The sequence below is a fragment of the Penicillium cinerascens genome (assembly GCF_028974065.1).
Source record: "Penicillium cinerascens strain IBT 15544 chromosome Unknown contig_9_segment0_segment0, whole genome shotgun sequence".
Lineage (NCBI taxonomy): Eukaryota > Fungi > Ascomycota > Eurotiomycetes > Eurotiales > Aspergillaceae > Penicillium > Penicillium cinerascens.
In genome coordinates, this window is record NW_026695296.1 from 1,245,876 (window position 1) to 1,269,485 (window position 23,610).

At 46.9% G+C, this 23,610-nt stretch overlaps 8 protein-coding genes across 8 annotated transcripts; 4 read left to right on the top strand and 4 right to left on the bottom strand.

Annotated features, from left to right (window-relative positions):
• Positions 1–3,269: 3,269 nt before the first annotated feature.
• N7498_007317 (uncharacterized protein) lies at positions 3,270–3,560 on the top strand (the record flags this gene model as incomplete). The annotated part of the gene is made up of 1 exon (XM_058454379.1): positions 3,270–3,560. One exon carries the CDS (start codon positions 3,270–3,272, stop codon positions 3,558–3,560), a length of 291 nt encoding a protein of 96 aa, XP_058306628.1.
• Positions 3,561–5,938: 2,378 nt separating this feature from the next.
• On the top strand, positions 5,939–7,215 carry N7498_007318 (uncharacterized protein; the record flags this gene model as incomplete). The annotated part of the gene is made up of 2 exons (XM_058454380.1): positions 5,939–6,342; positions 6,393–7,215. The coding sequence occupies 2 exons, from the start codon at positions 5,939–5,941 to the stop codon at positions 7,213–7,215; spliced, it is 1,227 nt and encodes a 408-aa protein (XP_058306629.1).
• A 1,926-nt stretch (positions 7,216–9,141) lies between these two features.
• N7498_007319 (MDR family MFS transporter) lies at positions 9,142–11,052 on the bottom strand (the record flags this gene model as incomplete). The annotated part of the gene is made up of 4 exons (XM_058454381.1): positions 9,142–9,786; positions 9,871–10,606; positions 10,678–10,748; positions 10,822–11,052. The coding sequence occupies 4 exons, from the start codon at positions 11,050–11,052 to the stop codon at positions 9,142–9,144; spliced, it is 1,683 nt and encodes a 560-aa protein (XP_058306630.1).
• Positions 11,053–11,630: 578 nt separating this feature from the next.
• N7498_007320 (uncharacterized protein) lies at positions 11,631–12,782 on the bottom strand (the record flags this gene model as incomplete). The annotated part of the gene is made up of 1 exon (XM_058454382.1): positions 11,631–12,782. The coding sequence occupies one exon, from the start codon at positions 12,780–12,782 to the stop codon at positions 11,631–11,633; it is 1,152 nt and encodes a 383-aa protein (XP_058306631.1).
• Positions 12,783–14,850: 2,068 nt separating this feature from the next.
• Positions 14,851–16,306, top strand: N7498_007321 (cytochrome P450; the record flags this gene model as incomplete). The annotated part of the gene is made up of 5 exons (XM_058454383.1): positions 14,851–15,486; positions 15,533–15,797; positions 15,855–15,859; positions 15,918–16,084; positions 16,144–16,306. The coding sequence occupies 5 exons, from the start codon at positions 14,851–14,853 to the stop codon at positions 16,304–16,306; spliced, it is 1,236 nt and encodes a 411-aa protein (XP_058306632.1).
• Positions 16,307–16,506: 200 nt separating this feature from the next.
• On the bottom strand, positions 16,507–18,003 carry N7498_007322 (uncharacterized protein; the record flags this gene model as incomplete). Its single annotated transcript, XM_058454384.1, has 1 exon — positions 16,507–18,003. The coding sequence occupies one exon, from the start codon at positions 18,001–18,003 to the stop codon at positions 16,507–16,509; it is 1,497 nt and encodes a 498-aa protein (XP_058306633.1).
• Positions 18,004–18,621: 618 nt separating this feature from the next.
• Positions 18,622–20,533, top strand: N7498_007323 (sugar porter family MFS transporter; the record flags this gene model as incomplete). Its single annotated transcript, XM_058454385.1, has 7 exons — positions 18,622–18,739; positions 18,799–18,921; positions 18,969–19,193; positions 19,248–20,004; positions 20,057–20,139; positions 20,193–20,278; positions 20,330–20,533. The coding sequence occupies 7 exons, from the start codon at positions 18,622–18,624 to the stop codon at positions 20,531–20,533; spliced, it is 1,596 nt and encodes a 531-aa protein (XP_058306634.1).
• Positions 20,534–20,805: 272 nt separating this feature from the next.
• On the bottom strand, positions 20,806–22,406 carry N7498_007324 (uncharacterized protein; the record flags this gene model as incomplete). Its single annotated transcript, XM_058454386.1, has 3 exons — positions 20,806–21,443; positions 21,499–22,212; positions 22,274–22,406. The coding sequence occupies 3 exons, from the start codon at positions 22,404–22,406 to the stop codon at positions 20,806–20,808; spliced, it is 1,485 nt and encodes a 494-aa protein (XP_058306635.1).
• Between the last annotated feature and the right edge of the window lie 1,204 nt (positions 22,407–23,610).

Here is a 23,610-nt window from a genome sequence, read left to right on the forward strand (position 1 = left end):
TATTAATGAATTAAGACATCTAGTGATATAATAATTAACGAGCACTTAGCTAAGGATAGTCAAAAGTCTTATAAAAGAATTTCAACGCGTAAGCGTAGATTCTAGGGCCTCGTAGTACCCTGTTCTTCTAAAGTAAAAAATATAATATATCAATAAAGGCCTATATAGGTAGATAAAAGCTATACTTATTAGCTTATAGCCTATATATATAATGGGTAACCCGCGGGTAACCCGCTTATAACCCGTAAACCTATAGGTAACCCGTTTTCCTTAAACAATTTCCTTCTAAGTCTTCAATCAAGGTAAAATTAATCCACTTTTTCGCATTTAATAGCTTAAATAAGATAAAAGAGCATTCGATTAGTTAACGTATAGCTTAATGAATATATACTGATTGTTGTGAGATCAAAAATTCCTTATAAGCCATAGGATTGCAAGGACAATATAGAATTATATTATCCTTGCAAAAATATACGTACTGCATTCTATAGTTTATATATATTTCCGCACTTCTAATGACAGTTTTAATGAATATTAGTTTTTACAACCCCAATAATATCATATAGTCCTTAAAGCGAAATATATAAGATTACTGCTATTTATTAATTAGAAAATAGACTAATTTCTTAATCTTTCATAAGGGAAAGAGGGTTTTGTTAATTAGAACCATAGAGGTGACCGGAATAGATGTAAATAACGGTATTTTATTGAGGTTAATCAGCAGTTTTGTGCGTCTTGGCGTAGACTAAATTAGGATATTTATACCAAAACGGGTTCTTGGCGGGTAACCCGCGGGTACCCGCTAAGAACCCACGGGTCTACGGGTATGGGTTTTGGGTATTGGGTATGAACCCGACCCGCGGGTACGGGTCCTGAAGTTGGACCCAAACCCGACCCGAAGCGAGGTCTACTAAAGTCTTGACTTAACTTTAAGAAGAGTCACTAAAAAGCCTTAATTTTATAGATAGGGAAATCTGTCGTAATATTAGATTTTATTAGGTTAAGTATAACATTTAATAAGAATTAAAGTGGTGGGCGAGACTTAGCTTTAAGGGTCGTCAAAAAGACTTTCGTCGTTTATAGAGAAATAAACCTCTCCTTAATAGCTTTAACAAACTTCTACTATATATTAGTTTATAGAGGCCTTTAAAATCCTCGCAAATTAAGAGAATACTTACTCTTAAATATCTAGAGATTAGATATAATACTTTATAACCTTACTAAGCTCACAAAGTGTTAGATTTTAGTTTACTATCTTAACGATATCCACCAAAAATAGTCTAGTATCTTTCTAGATTCTAAGTGTTTTACTGATCTAGACTCTATAGAAGCTATAGAAGGTCTTATACTATAACTATTAATTTATGATCGCGAGTATCTTACGTAGCTTATTAAATTAAATCTCGAAATCTTCTAATAGGTGACTAATATATAAAGGGATAAGCTACTTTGTCGCCTTCTTAGGATACCTAGGAGGTTAACCTCTATTAACACTCTAATTTAGGATACTCTTTTCTTAGAAAGGCTAGCAAAAGCGCTATAGCGCCTCTACCCTCCTAAATTTAAAGGTAGTTTATATCGAGCTATACGCTACTAATAGGACTCTATTAAAAATAGGCGGCATTTTAAAGTCTAGATATCTAAGCGTACCTTCCTAGAGAAGGAACCGTTATCATCGCACTTCTATAGCTATATAATATAACTATAGTTTTTTAGACTAAGGCATTTTGTTTATAATATATATATCACTAATCTAAAAAAATCATTTAGCTAGTCGAATAAAATACTTAGTCTTATTAGGTTAGCTATACTAGCGTAAAGGATAGGCTTTTCGTCTCCACGAATCATCGATTTTCTAGCTAAGGGCGCTAATAAACGCCTAGTATATAGTTTTGTTAAAACAATTTATCGTAATAAGTTTTATAACCCTAGATCTTAAGTAGTACGAGATCTATTAACTAGATTTAATGTTATCTTATAGTCTCTATAAGATATTACTTATATATTAATACCGTAGCTTATAATAGAGGACCTAGATTAGAAGGCGTATTATAGATTTAATAGCCTAGTCCTAGAATATAACTAATCTATATATACTAAGTAGAATATAGGGAGTTAAGATATATAGCCTAGAGATATTACGCCCCTAAGCGGAAGTATTTAGGTCGTAGAGGTGGGCTAAATAGATTAAAACCTCCAAAATCAAAGCGATAGCGTTGAAACACTAAGTCTACTATTATAACCGTAAGAAGTCGACCTAACCGCTTTGGAAAGAAGCGATTTAGAGTATACACCCTATCCTACTAGAACACTAGACTATAATAAACCTAAAAGCGAATATCCGCTCGCTCCTAGATTTAAGGATATAAGGCACAATAGCTTATTGAATTTTCCGAATCACATTATCTATAGAAGACGAATCGAGGAAATTCTATAGATATAGTTCGATTCAAAGAATAAAATATTAGTCGTGCTGTTCCTCTTCGAATCCCGCACTTATTTTAAGTTTCTTATTAGAGATATATTTAATATACGCGGGACCTTAATAGATCGCTCGAAGCAGTATTCATTCTAAGTGATCGATCTAGAATATAGACTTATAACTCTAGACCTAAATAAGATCCTTAAGGTGTTATTAGAGAAGCGACTTATGCTAGCAGCCAGGAGAGACCGCCCTAGTCCTCCATAAGTAGGTGAAATGACCTTAGATCAGTTAAGGGACTATATCAAGGTATACAATGTACGTACTAGGAAGCGTAAGATAAATGCAGAGACGCTAGCCCCTAACCCTAAACGTCGATACTCGCGCGAGGAGGAGTTATAATAGGTTCTTATCACGAGCTACGAAGGAAGCGAAAGGAAATTTGTTCTATATATAATACTGAGGGTTCACAACTAGACACGTAAGGTCGAGTAATCAAGCTTTGCATCCACGCACTCTCTCTGTGACCTCAGCGAGCCGCAGTGGCTTGGCTTGCACCTCTTTGAATCCTCTTTAACTCCTCTGATCCACTCCCACAGTCCACCTCTTCGTACCCCCTGCCTTCAAACCCCGAGCCCCTGAAGGCGCCGACGATGGCTCCCTGGAGGACCGCGTCATTTAAAATGGCAGCAATTCGCTCTCCCGTTTTCTCATCCACAAATCGCAAGCAATGAGATTCTTTCGACCCGTTGACTTGAGACACTCTTTGCTTTATAAGCAGGTCCGCCTCAAAACCATCTGCGGCTTTGCCTTGTTCGTACTGCTGCAACGCTCAATCCTTCACGTCATGGCACGCCGCTCTCGCAACGCCAATTACCAGTTATCCAGCGACAGCGACTATTCCGAGAGAGAAAGCATCGAAGATAATCGATCAGACACTGATCTGACTGAGCCTGAGGATAAGGCAGATCAACCACGCAATACTAGCGATGCGGCCTTACTCTTCCCCGACAACGAACACTCACCGGAGTACTACATCGGGCAACTTAGGAACTTTGACGAGATAGCCTACACACAGGAAGACTATGGCAAAGGCACTACTGCTCTGCTCGACGTCATTGAGGGAAAATGGTCCTAGTAAGTTCTCCTTTCCGTCCCCCCCCCCCTTGCTGTGCCTTGGAGACTTAATCTTACGAATGTTTTACTAAGGTTCTGTATTTTCATTCGGAAGGATCCTAACGAGGAGCACCGCCGCTTATCAATCCCAATCTTATACAACTTTCTCGAATAGGCTCTCAATTTACGACGCGGTAAAAATGTGAGAAGACTTCTAGGCATCAAGTGTAAAAGCTCCTTAGATATATTCTAGAAAGTATTTTGGCTAGTTCACGAAAGATCCACTTCAAACAAGATCGGAAATCAGATGAACCGCTAGATACGTCGAGTATAAGAGGCTGTTTTTTACTGTTCAGTTGCCTAGCGCCATTTTCAAGTCTGACCTAGTTCTGAATTTAGGTAATTCGACGATTGGCCAAGAAGTATAAGTTGTCGATTAAAGAACGAGACAAGCCTCCTATAGATGTTGAGGACCTAGCCAAGGTCATAGAGACCACTATCAGTACCACAAAGAAAAATTTCGGATATAGGCGCCACCGTATTGAGCCTAGACTTTTCTTGCAGCTCGCAGGCCTCACAACAAACCAGCCTCAAGCCATTCTTAATCTGCGATATCGTCACATCTAAGTCAGTCTCCTGCGTGACCCACATAGCGGTCCACATCGAATTGTGATTGAATTCACCTTTGAGTTCACTAAGGAGTGGCTAGGTGCTAAAGACGCGTGGGTACACTAGACCTGTGTCGCCTTCTTTCGCTGACATCTCTTTCAACGACACTTATATTCTACCCTTCATTAGTCCTAAGTCCACATACCTTCCTGTTAGGCCTTCTGTTTGTAGACTATGTATTTGACCGTATTGACGGGGAAGAGGTACTTATTTATGTAAGTTAGCTCCCTCGACTTCGAATTCGCAATAAGTATAATAAGCTACGACTACAAATTGACTTGGCGATAGATGACGTACTAGTATTTCGGATATCGGAAAGGACTTTAAATAGGATTGGTATCTCACCTATCAACCCTCTCCCTTACTCTACTTTAGAACCGTAGGTCAAGAAGATCGGTGTAATCACAGGCATTCGATAGGTTACACGCCCCTACAGCTTACGATATGGGGCAGGAACGGCTTTAGACAGTAGTGGTAAGAGTTCCCGATAAGTATCAGTCTATGGATTAAACGAGCTAACTAATTCTCAGGTTCCGTCAAAGATTCTATTCGCAAACTTGTTATGCACTATGCCGACACGCGGATATTTTTGAAGTTCTATCTTAGTAGAAGGATCTCAAAAAATCTGCCAGCGATCATTCGCGGACTCGACCCAGAAGAGGATATTATACGCGCGGCCTACCGAATAAGCCGAACTATCGATCCAACTCGCCCACAAGAGCTAACCACCGAGCAATCTTCCTCTGTCAATCAACTGCCGGAGATTATGGAATTAAAACGCCAGCGCGATGAGATTAGTCAATCTCTAGAGCGTCCTCTCTAAAAACAAAGGGAAATTAAAGTACGAAACGTACAGAAAACTAAACCAAGAGCTAGCAGGGGCCAAGAAGCGTGCACAGGACAAACTACTTACGGAAGTTTAAAATAAGTTTGACCAAGAGCAACCTATGCTAGAGATCAAGCGCTAGTTGTCTGGGATCGAGCCGGCTAAGTCTTCTAGTAAACCGCTGCAATGCTCCACAGAGGTCCCTATTCTGAGCAATGCTTGATCAAGAGTCTTCTAACTCTGCCCCGTCCAACAATAGAAGAGGAGATGACCCGAATAACCGAAGCCGTCGATTCGGTGGCTGCTTACTGTGAATTTCAGGAAGGCGACACTTGCCGTTTACCGCGGAACAAAAGGCCAGAAAAGTCCGAGAAATTCATCGCAACCCATAATGAACACCTACCGGAAGATGAAGTAGTGCATGGTATTTGTCAACTAGAGACTCCTCTTAAGTGTGCTCTTCAATCTGCTATGAAGGATCATCAGCCCTTGTTTTGCTTTATTTGTTTGGGCGAACAAATCCTGGACCTAACATACCGTGTTAAGCGGTTTGCCTCTCATGCAGATATCACCAAACACATTAAACGAAAGCATCTAAAAAGAATCGTGCCCAATTCGACGATTGAGTGCAATATTTGTGATGAAAATTTTACAGAAGTCATGCATTTTCAGCGACATGCCAATGACTCTCACTCGACTGTGACGGGCGCCGCTCTTCTCACCGCTTCCGTCATTTACTGCGGGACATAAATGAGTCACATCACAAGCATGTCAGCCACAGCGCTAACTGACTACCCCTCTTCTGTCCCCACTCCTCTTTCACTTCTCCTCCCCCGCCTCAAGTCTTTCATCTTCATTTATACTTTACTACGGCTTCTGCGAAGGGAACCTCGCCAGAACCTGCAATGGCGGATCCTTTAAGTATTACTGCCTCGCTATTAGCTGTTATTACAGCCGCCGTCCAGTCGACGAAAGCGCTCCGCGAAACCATTATACGCTTCAAAGATCGCGACAAAACATTGACCAGGCTTCAAAATGAGCTTCACGATCTCTTCACTATTTTGGACTCGTTGAAACAAGTGATTGATACCGAAGCATCAATGCTGGAGCTTCTTCAAGGTCCCATCGAAAGGTGCACCCAAGTATGCCGCGAGTTCGAACAATCGATGGAGACATTCGGTCGAAAATCCAAGACAGGCTTTCGAGATTGGGCAAAGATGGAGTTCATGAGAGGTGATATCAATGAATTCATTGATACGATATCTGGGTATAAATCCACGATCTCAGTCGGCTTAGGCACCATTACTATGTTTGTCAGCCTATGTTACATTAGTTGGGCTCTACTAACGTTCCTATAAGACGTAACGCCAAAATTTCTGAGAAGGTTCTTCAAGATTACAATGAGATGATCCAGGACACCGCGTATAATCTTGAAGTTCAATTACAGCGAGTTGATGAGAAAATGGCGCGATATCCCACCAACATCTCGAGCATCGATCTGAAAGATGAAAAAGAAGTGACGAAACAATGTCTTCGGATCTGCGAGGATGCGAGTCATTATATCGAATCTTTGACAAATCGGGAGTCCTCCCTCTTACACCCAGGGCCGCAAAATGCAACAGACGATGATGTGCAAAATTACTTCGAGGCACAGATGCTCACACGTCAGGCCCTGAATGAGAACCAAGATAGTTTCATAACGATTATTGGTCAACTTCGGAATCGCCTGGAGAACCTGATCTTGAAGAATGACCCTAATGACGAAAACGAGAGATCACGTTTACTAAGCGATATCAATACTTCTAAGCAGTGCTTAGAAGTTTGCAAGGTGGCAAGTGAAGTTTCTACCCAAAAGGTATACAGAGTCGGGGAAGTTGTTGCAGACGGCGATAGCGATCAAGTTGTGGTTAATACCTTGGCGGATCTATTTGATGTCAAGAAAGCGTTATCTCTGGGTAACTCTGCGCAGCTAGTTGGCTCGATGACAGAAGAAGCCCTTCGACACTTGACGGAAAAGCGTTATAACAGTCGGTTTGGAGCTTTCATCCAACCTGAAGCTAAAGGAAGTAGAGGCTCTTTCCCGTCCCCAGGTGATCATGATGGGCAGTCTCCTAGGCCAAAAGCAAGACATAATCCGTCCTCCAATGAGGTGAGAAAACGATATACGCGAGAGGACACATAATGAGCACATACGAATGAACCTATACATTATAAATATTGAACCAAACCCTCGGCGGGTTATTTCACTTACCGATAGTAGAGCTTGTGCGGGGTTGCCTGTCTCTTATATTAATTAGGGCATCTCATTTCCAGGAAAAATGAGCACGAAGAGGCCAAAAGAACCGATTTTACTGTCCCGGCCATCTTAGTTGCTGGACCTATGTGTGACCTTGAAGACCCCCCTCGCCATTTTGTCGCTGAAGAATCTTCCGTTCAACGGGCTTAAGAAAATATGAAAACGCTATACCTTTGTCCTCTGTTGGGCCATTTCAACGGGCTATAAATTTAGCGCCAAACTGCTTCCTGACTACCTGTGTTTCTTCGGTATGTATCTGGCTACCTTCGAGGACACAACCGCCTGTTCGTAACTTGGATAATATGTAATCACTACCTATTTGGACCAAAAAGTGTCAAAGCCGATATTGTCATTCCTACTGGCTATCCTAATGATGCTCTATTGTACAGATGGAGAGACACCTCTCCGTTACGCTGCCAAACCCCGTTAATTCTCTTAACCTCGGTATATGAAATCCAAAAATCCCACTGCTGTTTCACCCATAGAAGTCGTTTTGGGTATATTATCTGATCTCGCTTCTTTAGGATGGTGATGAGTTGGTCTTTGGGTAGATAATATTGTGTTTCTTCCATGCACTGCTTGCAAAGGGTATAAATGTTGATTCGCCTTTTCGACGGAAGAAGAAATGTCTAAAGCGTTGTAAAACTAGACCTAGGATCGTAGGGGATCACTTTAATACTCGCAGGCCACGAATATATATCTAAACAAGACATATATAACTAAGATACGGTCGCTTTGACTCTATATACTCCTATAACTTAAGAATATATAAAGCCCAATTTTTAACTGTATAGTTATATTTGTCGAGTGTCGCGGGGGTGAGTTTGCGGCGGGAAATAGTGTTTTCTTTTTCTTCTCGACTCTTCTAGTACTCTTGAGTAAATCCACGTAACGCGGTATATACGATGCTCTCCTCTAGAGCTTTTTGGATACCACTCTCATTAGATATAGTTCTATAAGAGGATAAAGAAGAAGGGGAATGCTGAAGCAACGAGTGTGCCCTCGTGTCCCGAATTTATGTTTCTGCAACCGCTTAGGCAACGGGGACCCTCTCACCTGTCTGGGTGAGAATTCTCACCCCGTTCTCACCCCTCTCACCCTGTTCTCAAATCTTCTCACCCATATCACCCATACTCACCCTCTATAACTTTCCCTCGCTATTTTAGAAGAACAGGGGTATTGAGGGCTCTTTGAGAATTGGCCATGCAGAACATGTGGCTTAAGTACGGCTGAGCGGACGGGAAGCCCTGTTCTCCACACCCTATGGTCGTATGTACTTAGTTCCTTACAATAATATATAATATATTCTTCTTTAAGAGAGAAAGACCGTGCGCAAGTAGGGTAAACGCCGCTTTAGCATCCCGTGACCGGGATGAGAAGCTTCATTCAAGAACCATTGAATCACCAACATTTGCCTACAATTTCATCACTAGCGTCTACGGGGAAATTGTTTTGCAGGCTGTCAGCATCCTGACTTTACTGCGGACATTGGGAGTGAAGCTGGAAGCCTGGGTTGATCGGATCAGCCTAGAGTTTGGTTGTGTTAAGCTGCGAGTGCATCAATCTAGACTGTATATCTGGACCAGCGCGCTGACTGTTTTCTGGTCAGTCAGTCTTTTTTTCCCCAAGTTAAGATGCCCATCCTCTCTATCTTGCAGTGAATACAGCACCCCTGCAATTTCGCCTGCCCAACCAGACTCCTCGGAAGTTTCGGGTGAATCCTCGCACAACATGTCTTAGTCCACTTCACATCGTATTAACCACGATCCAGAGAAGGTAAGAAATTTAGTCTTGTTACTTGAGCGTGAAACCTCAACCTATCATAATCTTGATTCCCTTCACAGACTTCCACTCGATAAAGAGCGCGCCAACAATGGACAGGGCCGCCATGCCGACAACGAGATACCACGTTCGCGTGAGAGCCTCGTTATACGCGACAAGCAGCGGTCGCAGGTACTGCGGCGGGACGAAGCTCCGCAGCTGTGTGGCTCCGTTTAGTAGGATAAGCGCCGGATCCAGCTGTGGGATATTGGCGGCCGCGACAAGCTTCATCAGCTGGTTTGTGAAGATACTCTGCCCGGCAGCAATGAAAATGGCGCCGCCAGCAGTCTCCGCAAACATGAAAACTGCAGTCCCGATGGCGATGTCCTGTGCAGGCAATGTGGCCTGGATGGCGATGAGCGGTTGCTGCATTCCCAAGCCAGCACCCAGGCCATAAAGAACCTGATATCCAATCCACTGTCTGGAGGAGGTGTCGATGGTGAATGTGGTGAGGAGGCCAGCGCCGATGCTCATTGTGACGGAGCTAGCGTAAATGAAGGGCGTATAATAGCCGATCGCGGTGGTGGCGCTGCCCACGATTATAGACATCACCACCACACTGAGGATTGACGGGAGAATCATGATACCCGAATGAAAAGCGCTGACACCCTTGACGGCTTGGAACCAGACGGAGATCTGCGGCAGAGCAATAAGTCTTGGGATTCTCGCAGAGGATGTTGATAAAGAAGAGAAAGGGAAAATATTGAATCTGTGGCTCACATAATATATCAACAAGAAGAATGATGCCCCAAAACAAGCCCCAAAGATAGCACATCCCCAAACGTTCCGATTCAGAAAGACGCGAGGAGGGACAGTGGCTCTCTCCCCCTTCCACACCTGGATCAGAACAAAGGCAATGATCAACACAGCGAAGACGATGAAGAGGGCAATGATGCGACCATTGGACCACGAGTACTTCGTGCCACCCCACTGCAAGGCCAATAGCAAGGACAAGATCCCAGGAAGTAAGCAGATGGTGCCTTCTAGGTCGAGCTGGGAGGTTTGCTGTTTCCAATCTACTCCGTCTTGACTTTTGCCATAAGAGTTGAAAAAGACAACGATGAACAAAGCAGTCAGGCCGCCAAAGGGAAGGTTAATGTAGAAACACCAACGCCATGTCAGCCGCGAGGTGAATGCACCACCCAGGAGTGGCCCTACAACGCTCGCGATGGCGAACATGGCTCCGATGAAGCCGATGTATGCAGGTCGTTGTCGCAACGGGACCGATTGGGCAATGATCAGAAGAGCTCCGGAAAAGAGTCCTGCAGCCCCTATGCCAGCAACTGCGCGGCCAGAAATGAGAACTGTGGAGTTCGGAGCTACACCGCTAATTAGGGACCCTAGCTCAAAGAAGCCGATGGCACTGAGAAACACCCATTTCACGTTGTACAGGGCGTAAAGCTTGCCGATGATGAGTTGAAAACTGCAGATGGTGAGCAAGTATGCGGTGGCGTACCTGGATGGCCATATTTCTCTATTAGTTAATTGATTCCAAGACGCCCGAGCCATTCTCTCATTGCCACGTACCATCCGACATCGTCCAGCGCATGGAACTCATCCGTTATGCGCGGAATAGCTGTCGCTACGATTGTTTCGTCCTAGTGAGAGATGAGAAGTTAGCCTGGCGTGGAAAGAGAACCCTTGTCATGGGCACGCGAATAATATAATTACCAATGCCATGCAGAACACTGCCATGCACAAGCCAATAGTAATGAGGATCAGTTTCCAACGCGCTGGGTACTCTTGGTCATCATGCTCTTGAGCTCTCCCATCTTCAAGGCTTCTCTCAGATTTGCGTTTGCCACCCTCTTGGCCATATCTGTTTATATCGTTCTCTCTTTCTGAATTCTGAACGGGTGTCTCCAGAACTGAGAGCTCGAGACTCTGTGTCAAGGCAGTCATGGGTCTAGTTTGTGGCCGGTTCTGATATGAACGGGGTGGAGACTCCCTAGAGTCGTGGGAATCTATTGAGATAGCGTACCGAGTGAGAGAAGACAGCGAGAGAATGATCGCGAATTTTGGCCAAGTCAGGTAAGGCAGAAGAGGATGGGATTTACTTTCGATTATCCCACGCTCCGTTGGTTGGATAGAAAGAGGGGATAATATATAAACAATCCAGCACGGCGAGGGAGAGAAGAAACGTACTTTACCATATCCTTGAATACGGAGGAGAACAGGTCCCTATTTATCGGCGACCGTTCATCTGGTAACTGGAACCCGTCCCCACATTTGGAAATGGATATATGCTTGTTGGATTTACGAGTACGAGTGGGCCAATTAGCAACGCCGAAACATACCCCCGAAACCCGCCCCACACGGGAAACCATAAACTATGCTCATACTCATGGTTGAGCAGAAGCATGTTGAAAATAGTCTGTTCGCAATATAATTATGGGTCTGTTATGTAAATCGCATGCCAAACATCATAAAAACTTCGGAAGAGACTCCTTGTGACCAATCGTCGTCTACCGGGGCGCAGTTCAGGGACGTCCGAACTCGCACCCAATCGACTTGTAGCCAGGAAGCAAAGCAGAGATCATAGCAGCCTCACTGACTCGGCCAACGCTGAGATCCAGATACTCCGTTTGACAGTGCCACTCATTGTCAAGGCCATTCGGTTTCGTGAGGAACGTAGCTGCATAGAGATTTCCTCCGAGTACGCTCGCGGGCTGAGCCGCAATGTAGAAATGATGTACGCGGACATGCTCGGGAGGCAGGGTATCCTCGTTCGGAACAGCGCCGGGAGGCAAACAAAGATATCTCTCTTCATATTCCATGATGCGCGAGAAGATGGTATGGTAGTGGTCAGCATCGAGCAGACATTCCCGCTTCGAAGTCTGTAGGAGCAAGGCCAGCGCCCTACGGCGAAGAAGCGGCCAGCGACACTTCCAGGCGACCACTTGGAGGGGGAAGATCATTCCCAAGTCTGCCGAAATCCTTCTGCAGGGCTCATCGGGAAAGTAATGAGGATCTGAAAGCAACGACTCGGCCAGCCGGATCATTTCCTCGTACTCAGCTTTGTACGGGTCCCATGCGGTCTCGGTACCGGAAATCCATGTATGTGACTCAATATTTGCGCAATGCCACATGAGTCGGACGAAGTCTGCAGCGCTTTTTTCCTCTTTTCCCCAAACCTCTTGGTGCCGTCGGACAAGGTTGTCCCAGGCTGTCTTCCAACTCTGCAATGTAGAGCTCAGCCAGCCGGACTCGATGAGGGCCTCAACAATGGGTTTCTCTCCGTGAAAAGCGGACTCTGCGGTAATACCTTGAGTGAGCCTGATACCGGCTGTGAGAAGGTCCATGAGCCCGACTCTTGCTTCACTGACAGTCTCGAAGGATTCCCCAAGAATCAGTGACCCATCAAGGTTGACCGGGTTAAGGAAAACGTCTAAGAACGGCCGACGGCTGCACTCGGACGAGGCTAGATTTAGACAGCTTAGCATCGGAGCCAGTTCTGTCTCCACGAAAGACGACTCAAACGAGGGGTACCGCTGCCCCCATGGCCCATTAGGACCTCGACCGGAATTCTCGCGCCAGCTCTTAAAAATATTGATTCCGGCCGTGATGTGGCTCAGAGCTTCGTCGACATTGCGGCGCAAACATTCGAAGGATGTGAATATAATACAAGCCATGATGACGATAGATATATTCCGGTCCACGACAGCCTTGTCGACAACCGAACGGATTGCCCGATTGTACGACTGAAGCGCGAATACTAACAGGCCATCTCCCGTGCTATAGGGTGAGGTATCTCTGAAAGCCTCCACCTCATGGAGCGCAGCTAGCGCTGCAATACCATGGCGAATAGCGGGCTCAGTGAGACTGAATTGTAGAACACTGCCCTTCCAGAAAGATCGTCCAAAGAAACCTGCCAGTTGGGGGGCAGTCTTACAAAAGAAAAATTCCAGAGCTCTATTCTCTCTTGAAGAGGTTGAGCTGTTGACTATGACTAGTTCTTGGGAGTTGCTGACTGATTGGGTGATTGGGATGTATCCATCGCATTTCCTTCCAGTACTAGTGCACCTGGACGTAACGAGTTAGGGGAGATAGGGCTAAATGCCCGATGGGGAATCACAAGCACGTACCTAACACACTGCGGCTTACTTTCATCACACTTTACCCGTCGAAGTCTTCTTCGCGATTAGAAAGGCAGCGGTAGAAGGGGGCAAGTAACTGACTTGCAGGTTATGCAACCGGTTCGCACTTTCGGCTTGCTCGCTCTTGATTTCTTGCAAGCTTCTGCAATGACACCCCGAGGCTCAAAGTTCATAGTTATTTTGAAGTCGTAACAGAGCACAAGACGAGCTTTGCAAGAAGGAAGGATGGAAGATGCATTGAGGCGAGATGGTCATTGAAGATCGGGCCCTCCGCCTTCTTACACCGCTATTTTCTGCCACCTATATTCTGCCAAGGTAAGAAAGACGTTATAGATTTAGAACTGTACAAAAACTTTGCCGCCGAAGCATGGCAGGTGTTTCACTACGCATGTCGCAGCGTAGGGTCAACAATAAACGTTGGCCGCCCTGAGTGTTGGCCACCTGACCATCCCCCTGACTACCCTCTAAGCATACCCTGAGCCATCACTGATTTCCACAATCTGCTTTAGTCTCCTCGACTGCTCTAATTTTCAATCTATGAAATAGGTCATTAGAGAATTTCCTCTATATCACTGTACTAAAATACTGAATATTCCGTCTCTCCTTCCCTGCATTTCATCGAATAATTAGAGCGCTATTTATGCCTACACACGTCACGTTTATACGAGGCCTTGTATAGTTCACTAGAAATGAAATCGAAGAGATATATAAAATATAGGCGCGATTTAGAAATTGGTTTCGCACAAAGTCATAAATAATTAATTACACGATTTTAAAATCTAACTTCCTAGACTCTAGTATGCTAGCTCTTCGCTGCGTGTAAAGACGGTAAACCTCCTTAGTATGTATGTCTTCGAAGATATATCTTATGTAGCAGATCAACTTTATATATAACATCTTCGATCATTTAAGTGTCACCGGGATGGGGGTTAAATAAGATAAACAACGTCCTGTTGCACGCACACCGCTGGCCAAGCGGCCAATCATGTGCTCCGTATAGCTAAGTTGGCTTTCAGCGGAAATGCATAACAAAAATATTGTCCTGACACGGACCTTTATTTTCAGCGTGGGTGGCAAAGTTTTCACGATGGCCTGGGTGTAGTTATCCCAGCACATCCTCTCTCTAGCCGGATGGAGCCAGTGCGGCATTATTACGAGCGGAATGCAGAATCCATTGGGCATCGTCATGTCCAACGTCATATTTGTGCTGATGTTGGATATTCATGCTGACGTTGGACGTCTGTGCTGCACCTGCTGCGGGGCAAGGCAAATAAGTATCCCATTGAGCCAAGCCATTTGAGCATATTCGCAACGAAGCAATATTTTGAAGCACCCCGAAATTGAACACGGTTCAAGATGGCATTCATACCAATGGCATCTTCCTTGGGAAGCTCAGTATTCTCGATCGTTGCGGCTTCAGGTCTGCATCCTGCACTTAACGTTCTAATATCTGCACTGATACTGGTGAATATGAAGTCGTCTCACAACCCTTTCTTCTCAAATCTTATTAGCCTTTTTAATATAGGGATCCCTCTACTTCATCGGAATAATAGTCTACAATGTATTCCTTCACCCTCTTGCCAAGTACCCCGGTCCTATATCTATGGCCGCTACCCGCCTACCCTACCTTCGCTTTACCATAGCTGGCCGGTCCGCCCAATCGCTCAAGACACTACACGAGCATTACGGCGAAGTTGTCCGCATTGCCCCAGATGAGCTGTCCTTCATTAATGGCGACGCCTGGAAGATAATCTACGGAACTCGTCCCGGACACGGCCAAAAACCCAAAGACCTGCGGCTCTACCCCCCAATTAGCGGAGCACCCAGCATTATCACCTCCAACGACGCAGACCACAGCCGCTTCCGACGACTCCTATCCCATGCCTTCTCTGACAGTTCTCTTAGAGGCCAAGAGCCGATCATCAAGAACTATGTGGATCTCTTAATGAAACGCCTCCACGAAAAGTCCGAAAACGGCAAACAGGTACTAGATATGGTGGCATGGTACAACTTCACAATATTTGACATTATCGGCGACCTGGCATTTGGAGAGCCATTTGACTGTCTCAAGAAATCAACCTACCACCAATGGGTGGCCATCGTTATGTCGCACGTCAGTTACAGCGCATACACAAACGTCACTCGGCGCTTCCCTGGATGGAAACTCATTTGCAAGATCATTACACCTACCAACGTGATGAACTCAAGGAAGCTGCATTTGCAACTTACAAAGGAGAAAGTCAAACGAGAGACCTGATTTCTTCGGAAATATTTTGAAACACAAGGATACCGAGAAAGGGTTCAGTGTTGCGGAGATGATTAGCAATGGGAGTACACTCATTATTGCTGGGTCTGAGACCACTGCGACGCTGCTTTCCGGAGCGACTTATTTGTTGCTGAAAAACCCGCGGGTACTGCAGAAGCTTCAAGAGGAGGTTCGGACAGCGTTCCAATCCGATAAGGAGATTACGCTGGATACTTGCAACAAGCTTGAGTATATCCACGCTGTCCTTACGGAGGCACTGAGGATGTATCCTCCGGTGGCGGGGGGTCTTCCTCGTTTTGTCGATGCATAAGGTGACATGATCGCTGGACGCTGGGTTCCAGGTGGTGTGAGTACCAGGCCAACCTTTTCGTCAAAAGATGTTTATTTAACTGACCTGTGGACAGACTATCGTCTCCGTTGCCCAGTTGGTCGCGTACCATTCTGCATTGAACTTCACCCATCCCGATCAATTCATCCCCGAGCGATTCCTCGATGACCCTCGATTTGCAAACGATAGCAAGACTGTGCTACAGCCTTTCAGCTTCGGGCCCAGGAACTGTATCGGGCGAAAGTAAGTAACACTTCGCGGAGACTACGAGGGGATCAACCTCGTGTTAACAACATTCTTAGTTTGGCGTACGTCGAGATGAGAATAATTCTCGCTCGCATGATCTTTAACTTTGATATGGAATTGGACCAACCGTCTGATGAGTGGATGGACCAGAGTTCCTATATTCTATGGGATAAAGGGCCTTTGATGGTTCGGCTTACTCCGCGCGTGAAGAGGCAGTAATGATGATATGAAAATAAGCAAGTACGGGTGGCCACCGACGACAAACTGGTTATTATTCAATGTTTTGTGCTTACGGGTTTTAATGGATTTGTGGAGATTCAGAATGGAGGTAAACGAGTGCATCAAATTTGACGACGTTTCATTTTTCCTTTTGGACTACGTTCTTCCATATAGCTATCGATCCGCCGATATGGTTCTTCTCAGGCTTCAGTAAGCACGACAATAGCGTATGGAGCGACATTGACACTGTTGCCAGCGACCTTCTCCGTCCGCCAAGGGTTACCGCCGGTGCTCACATCCACGATCTCAGCAGTTCCACCCTGGAAGCCCGGGACCTGGATACCGGCCACCTGATCCAGCTTGTTCACTAACAAAGTCCTTTTCTGACCCTGGGAAGTCTCAAATGCCTGCGCGTGGATCTGGGTCTCATCACTGGTAGTCTTCACAAGCTTGTCACCAGGACGAAGACTAGCCTGAATCAACTGAAGCGCACGGAGCCGGGCAGTGGGCAGACCGGTGTGATAGTCAATCAAGGATACGGACGGGTATTGACCCGGATATCCGCTCAGCTGACTCTCGCCGATAGCATCGATACCCACAACGGCCAGCTTGGAAAAAATGTAGGCATAAATTCCTCCGCTCCATACCCAGTACTCCTCCGGGATGGTGTAGTTTGGATACACGGTCGTCGATCCGAGTGGATCCATAGTGCCGAGCTCGTCGATGGTGGTCTTGGTATGAGGCGAGATCTGCCTTCTGGCTGCCTCGATCTGCACGACTTCTCCGAGGAACGTGTCGGCTTGCTGGAAGCTCTGTGCAGCTTCATTCTGCGTAGTGGAGTTGTCGGGTGTCGCGTAGAAGTGGTAGCTGATCCAGTCCAGGGGCGTGCCGGCTTTGTGGTTGGCGGGATTCAGGAATGACTGGACCCAAGTCACATTCCGCGTGGCCAGCGCAAGACCTACGAATTGGGTGTTGGGGGATACCTCGTGAATAGCTTCAGTAACTGCATCGTAGATCCGGTTGTACAGATCGGGCTGAATATCGTGTTCCGAGTCGGGCTCGTTGAGAATCTCCCAGAACTCGATGTCGAGGTGGTGGCCTGACTCGTGGTAGACACCGCACTCGTCGGTGAAGCCGCCCTTGACGTACCACGACAGAAGCCGGCGGTAGTAGTCGGAGATCTCTTTCAGGGAGGGATCGCGCAGCTGGGTGCCATTATTGTAATTCCAGTCAATTGTGTTGACGTCCTCGGGATACGTATACGGGGTATCTGTGACCCACATCCAGTCGGGCGTAGTACTAAAATTAATGATATGCGATACATCGGGAGTGCTGGCCATAAAGTCAAGCAGCAATTGATCCGCATAGGAAAAATCCCAACTGGTGGAGCAGTGGGTCTCGTTGATGACGGGTGCATTGATTTCAGGAACCGCCAGGCGAGGATAGGGGAACCACGGCACGTAGCGAACGTAGTCGGCCGCGACGGTACGTAGGGACTCGAGGGCATTGACGCGAGTACTACTGTTGGACAGCAGAGGTGGATTGGCTACAGACTGTAGAGTGGCAGTTGTCTTGGACTCCATCAGCACATCGTTCCAATCGATATCGACCGCAAGGCCGGTTCCATTGCGGCGGTGGAGAGCGAAGCACCAAGCGGACGCTGCAAAGGCAACCACGCGCAAAAAGTGGGTAACCATTTCAAAGTAGATTTATATCTATCGGTTCTATAGAATTTGGCCCTATATCGACTACGGGACTTTATGTACCTTCAGTTTGCCGTTGCCCCTAGTCAGCACCAGTAAACACTCAGAGCCATAATATGATAGGGAAGCGGGCAGACAATGCACCGAATGCAACTTGAAACTTCAATCTCAGTCATAGCGGAGGGATTTGAGTGCGAGATCGCCAGTGCTCGAGCTCTTAGGTTGCATTGTCGCAGCCGGGTTGATTACGTTCCGGAACTGTGTCGCCATTAGGGTCCACCAAAATATAGATTGTAGGGGCTCGGTGGCGCTCGTGGCTGCATAAAGAAGCCTCACCGTGGAAGCCGCGAGGCCATCGAGGCTTGTTTGCCGCACTTTTTACTCAAAAGGGCGCCACGTCAGCCGGGGCGTGCGGGGACGGCCCACTGTTTTCCCACAATCCTTCAACTTTCGGTTCTCGGTGACGCCGCCACTCCGCAAAATCCCCAGGTTTTGTTTGACTCGGGCCAATAACATGGCGTGCGTCGCCACTGCGTCCCGGTCTCTTTTGTGCCGAGGAGCTGCAGTTCGGTCAATCATCACCGCGAGCTTGCTAGGATGTGACCTTCAAAAATGATCATGATCAACTCCTTGGGCCCCAGATTCCCCAGCGCTGCCTTCTGCGTCTTTCGCGTCAAGAATAATCAAGGCCCTCGATATGGGACTGAGTGGGAAATATTTGCACTGGACGGTGACAGGTACTTGCCATTCGAACTTGCCGGGCTGATGAACAGAGACTGATTGATGCAGCCGCCAGCTGTCAGGCCTTTCTTCTCCTGGGCTATGATCAGGGTGTTATGAGTGGGTTGGTGGGAGCCAACAATCAGTTTGGCAAGCAGTTCAACCACCCTGATGCTACGATGCAGGGGATCTGTACGTCATATCTCCGATCTTCTCGGTGCATTATTTAATCAGTGCAGTGACCTCGATTTACGATATCGGCTGCGCCGTCGGATGTCTTCTCAGTTTCATCGTTGGCCACCGAGTTGGTCGTAAGCGGATGATTATCGCAGGTGGCTCCATCATGGTTATTGGCACGATTATCCTGGGCTCTTCGTACAGTACCGCGCAGTTCTTGGTCGGCAGAGTTGTAACCGGCTTCGGAAACGGCATCAACAGCAGCACGGTACCGACATACCAGAGTGGTAAGCACCGCGTGGGTTTCCCACTTCAATCGAGATCGCTAATTCTGTCATCAGAAATGGCCCGACCGGAACACCGCGGTAGACTTCTCTCCGCGCAGGGCACAGTGACCATCGTGGGTCTCTGTATTGCATACTGGATCGACTACGGATTAAGCTTTGTGGACTCGCCTGTGCAGTGGCGCTTCCCGATCAGCTTCCAGGCATTCTTCGCCGTTTGTCTTGTGGTTCAGATGCTCCCTCTTCCAGATACTCCTCGCTGGCTTTGCGAACAAGATCGGAGCGACGAGGCTGCCTCTATTCTAGCCCGCCTCCAACTCGAGCAGCCCGCGAATGAGTCTACACCCGACGTCGTGCACCTGCGTCGCCAGATTGAGACATCCATTGAAATCGAGTCTGCTGGCGGACCCTTCAAGTACAAGGAGCTTCTGTGGGGGGGCAAGATTCAAAACCTTCGTCGCATGATCCTTGCGGGTCTAGTCAATGTCCAGCAGCAGTTCACTGGATCAAACATGATCAATTACTATGCACCCGTCGTCTACCAAAATGCCATGCACCTCTCCCGCAACCTGTCCTTGATTCTTGGCGGCTGCACCTCTCTCGCATATCTCTTCGGATCAATCATCCCCCTGTGGAGTATGGACCGGTTCGGTCGCCGAGCCTCACTCATGTTATCTGCGGCCGGTCTTTGCTTCTGTTTCGTGATGGTCGCTATCTTGCTGTCGATCGGCTCCACGCAATGTGCGTATGCTGCGACCGCATTCGTTTTTATCTTCCAGATTTTCCTAGGATTTGGATACTTGCCCGTTCCATGGTACGTCTTTTAGGCCTTTATACGCAGTGGAAGTCACTAACATACCTCTCAGGTTCTATCCTAGTGAAATCACCACCACTCGCATTCGTGCCAGAGGTCAGGCATTTGCAGGTTTCATCAACTGGATGTGTGTCTGTAAGTTACGATCAGTGATTCCATCAGATGTGCTCCCATGCTTACTTCTGCAGTCATCGTTGTGCAAGTAACGCCAACCGCAATTGATAACATCGGGTGGAGGACATTCATTATTTTCGCCTGCTTCTGTTTCTCATGGGTATGCCACAGTAGAATATTGGTTCCAGATCTATATACTGACTTCAAACAGATCCCAATGGTATACTTCTTCTTCCCCGAAACCAAGGGACTGGAACTGGAGGATGTCGATCATCTTTTCGAGGCCGGCGGTATCACCGGGGGCGTTTTTGCGTCGCGTGGATACCCCGTCCGGCCAGGGTTCCACCGCAGCCAAAATACGGACAGGATTGAAAAGCCCATTACTGAGCACGTTGAGGCTGGGGCAAATGTATAAGCATCTCGCGGTATTAATTAAGGAACTTGGAAAACCACGATCAAGGAATCTGAATCGGCTCGCACCCGAGGGCCCACCCAAAGAATTTGTATGTGATTACGATATCAAATATGTATAATTGTATAGGTATGGATGCAAATTCGAACATGGAACTACCTAGGTACATACTGCAACGTATATAAATGCTGGCTCTGGCTAGTTAAACAAATTGAAATCCCCGGGGCCCTCCCGTGGGATCTCCTGGGGCATAAACCAACGTCCTGCCATGGATACTACATCTCAGACTTCATCATGTAAAACTCCTGCGATCCCTCCGAGTCTGTGGGGCTTCCCCCCTCAACGACCTCCTCCTTCTCAAAGATCCGCGACACCTCCTCCAGAGACTTACCCTGAGTCTCCGGGAAGAACAAATAGACAAGCGCCAACACGACCACCAGGCAACCAACATAAATGGAAAAGTATCTCCAGCGAAGAGCATCAAATGCCACCGGGTTGACATATTGATTGAAGAAGCACGCCAAAGAGTCCGTCGTAAGCGTGATAGCAAGACCCTTGGCGCGAAGCTGAAAGGGGAGGATTTCGGCTGGGTAGGCGATGAATAGGGGCATATATGCAAAGTCGTAGGCTGAACAGAAGAGGAACAGCATCGGAACCACTGCGATTCCGGCTGCCAATACATTCATTTGTGCGAACAGTCCGGCCATGATTTCAGATGTTGATAGGAATATCAGCATCAGGGTTGTTGCGCTGAGCCAGAGGGTTCGGCGTCCGTATTTGTCAGATGTGCTTGCTCCGGCGACGGCAAATATTAAGTTCCACACTTGGAGGCTAATGTTGACCGCTGCTTGATGAACGGCGTCTTTGATGCCGACAGATGCAAGAATTGGAGGGAGGTAGTAGGAAGTGACACCTGGAGAAGTTAATTAGCGACATCCTTCTTTTCGATTGATGCATGTAGATCATACCGTTTCCCGTCCATTCTTGCATGAAGCCCAGCAAAATACATATCGCCAGGCGATGAAGATCGCCTTTGGTTTTGAGGAAGGTAGACCAGCGACTGGCTGACTGCATGTCCGCTTCGGCGCTGATACTGCTGCAGATTTGATCATATTCGTCATGGACCAGTTTATCAGTCGGATCACCGTTTGCATGGTATTGAGTGAGCATAGCCAATGCATCCGCTTTGCGATCCTTTGCAACAAGCCATCTCGGACTCTCCGGAACGAAGAACAGGCCCGTCAGCTGGAAAAGAGGGTAGAAGACCTGCAGCATGCATGGAACCCGCCATGACCAGTCATTATGAATAGACAGTGTGGAGAACGCAACACCCGCGGCTGTGATAGACCCGCAAAACCAGACAGCATTATAGAGACCAGTGAGCGTCCTTCGCTGCCGCGGATGAGCAGTTTCTGCAATCAGCAACGGTGCAGCCGTTTGTGAGAATCCCACACCTATTCCAGTCACCACTCGGGCACCGAAAAATACCCAGTGCTGCTTAACAGCTACTTGGACGATTGATGCTATTATGACTAGCGTGGAACCGATGGCAACGGAAAGACGTCGGCCGAAATTGTCGGCAACATATGAAGCGGGAATGAAGGCTAAGAAAGATCCAAGAGAGACGGCAGCAATGATGAGGCCTTTGACGTTTGTGTCGAGCCCACTCAAGAACTTGTTGACTGTCTCCTATTAGCCTTCACTTGTACCCCAGGAGCTGCTTGAACGTAGAGAAAGACTCACACTCTGGAAGCACAAGGAGACTGTTAATCTGGCTGGCATTGTATCCGGAAGTAGCAGAAGCAGCTAGCATAAAAGCTATGCCAAGGTTAAGTTTCCTGAGGCCAGCATCTCCAGTCGATGTAGACAAAACCATGATAGCAGTCGTTCCTGCAAAAAAAAATCCGCTTTGGCCATCAAGGACCGTCCCTCCTTAATAAAGCTAAGCAAGCTCTCTCCATCAGGCCAAGGCAGCGGACATTTATTCGGACAATTGTGACGCTGTACATTCTTCGCGTGTTCTTGTGCCGATCCTGCCAATATAGGTCACGAATGATGACTCCGGGTATTGGAATGTAGGGAGAAATTTTGACGGAGCCTAACGGAACGAGTGATGCAGTGGACCACTGTCAAGACCCTAATTTTTGACACCTCTTCGGATTTAGTTATATGCAAGGAATTGTTATTCCGTCTTTGCCGACGAATGGGCTTCTTGGGTCGCCAAACTCGGCATTTTCTTATCGGAGCTCCGCGGCTCAAGCTGTTCTTCCGGGTAAAAGATAATAAAGCTCCCCATTTGATGACGTATAGCTTTTGGAGCTTTGGCCCCGAGGCCAAACAAGGAGGTGAGCTCGACGTTTCTCGTGGTACTTATGACCGTTGATGACGAGATTGTAGGGGCTACTGGCCGGGGTTACCACCACAGGGGGCAGTCAGTAGACGCAAAAAAAAAAGGAAAAGAGATAAAGAAGAAGACCAATGAGAATAGAAAAACAAAACATAAGAACATACAACAGCAGGGATTCGCTGGTGGTCACCCACCCAACTACTAACCTGCCGGCGTGTGGCTTAAGTACGGCTGAGCGGACGGGAAGCCCTGTTCTCCACACCCTATGATCGTATGTGCTTGAATACTGGTTGAGCACGTTCATAAGGGCAGCTGTATGATAGACAGGGTGCGTATCCAACCGGGGATCGCATCCGAGGTATGGGCCCATGCTTAGACGTGACTCGCGCGGCACACACATGGTTCCGGAGCATCTGCATGTCGCCATTTTAAGATTTAAGGTCTACAACATCATCACGGGGCTCATTCTACCAACTCGGGATCAAGTGGTGGTAAAAAACGTCTAGGGATGGAAAGTCCGTGGTTTGCGGTTGCTGTGCGATAAGGATATGTAATAAACCGGCAGGCTTGTTCAAATACCAAACCTGAGCTTAAATTCATTATGGTATGGATACCAGTTAACGGTGACGATAAAAAATATATGTTTGATGAATAAAAGGGACTTTAAATCATCCATGCAAGGTTGGTGAGTTACATAACGATGCCCAAGTGGAGAGAAAACTTCTCTCACGCC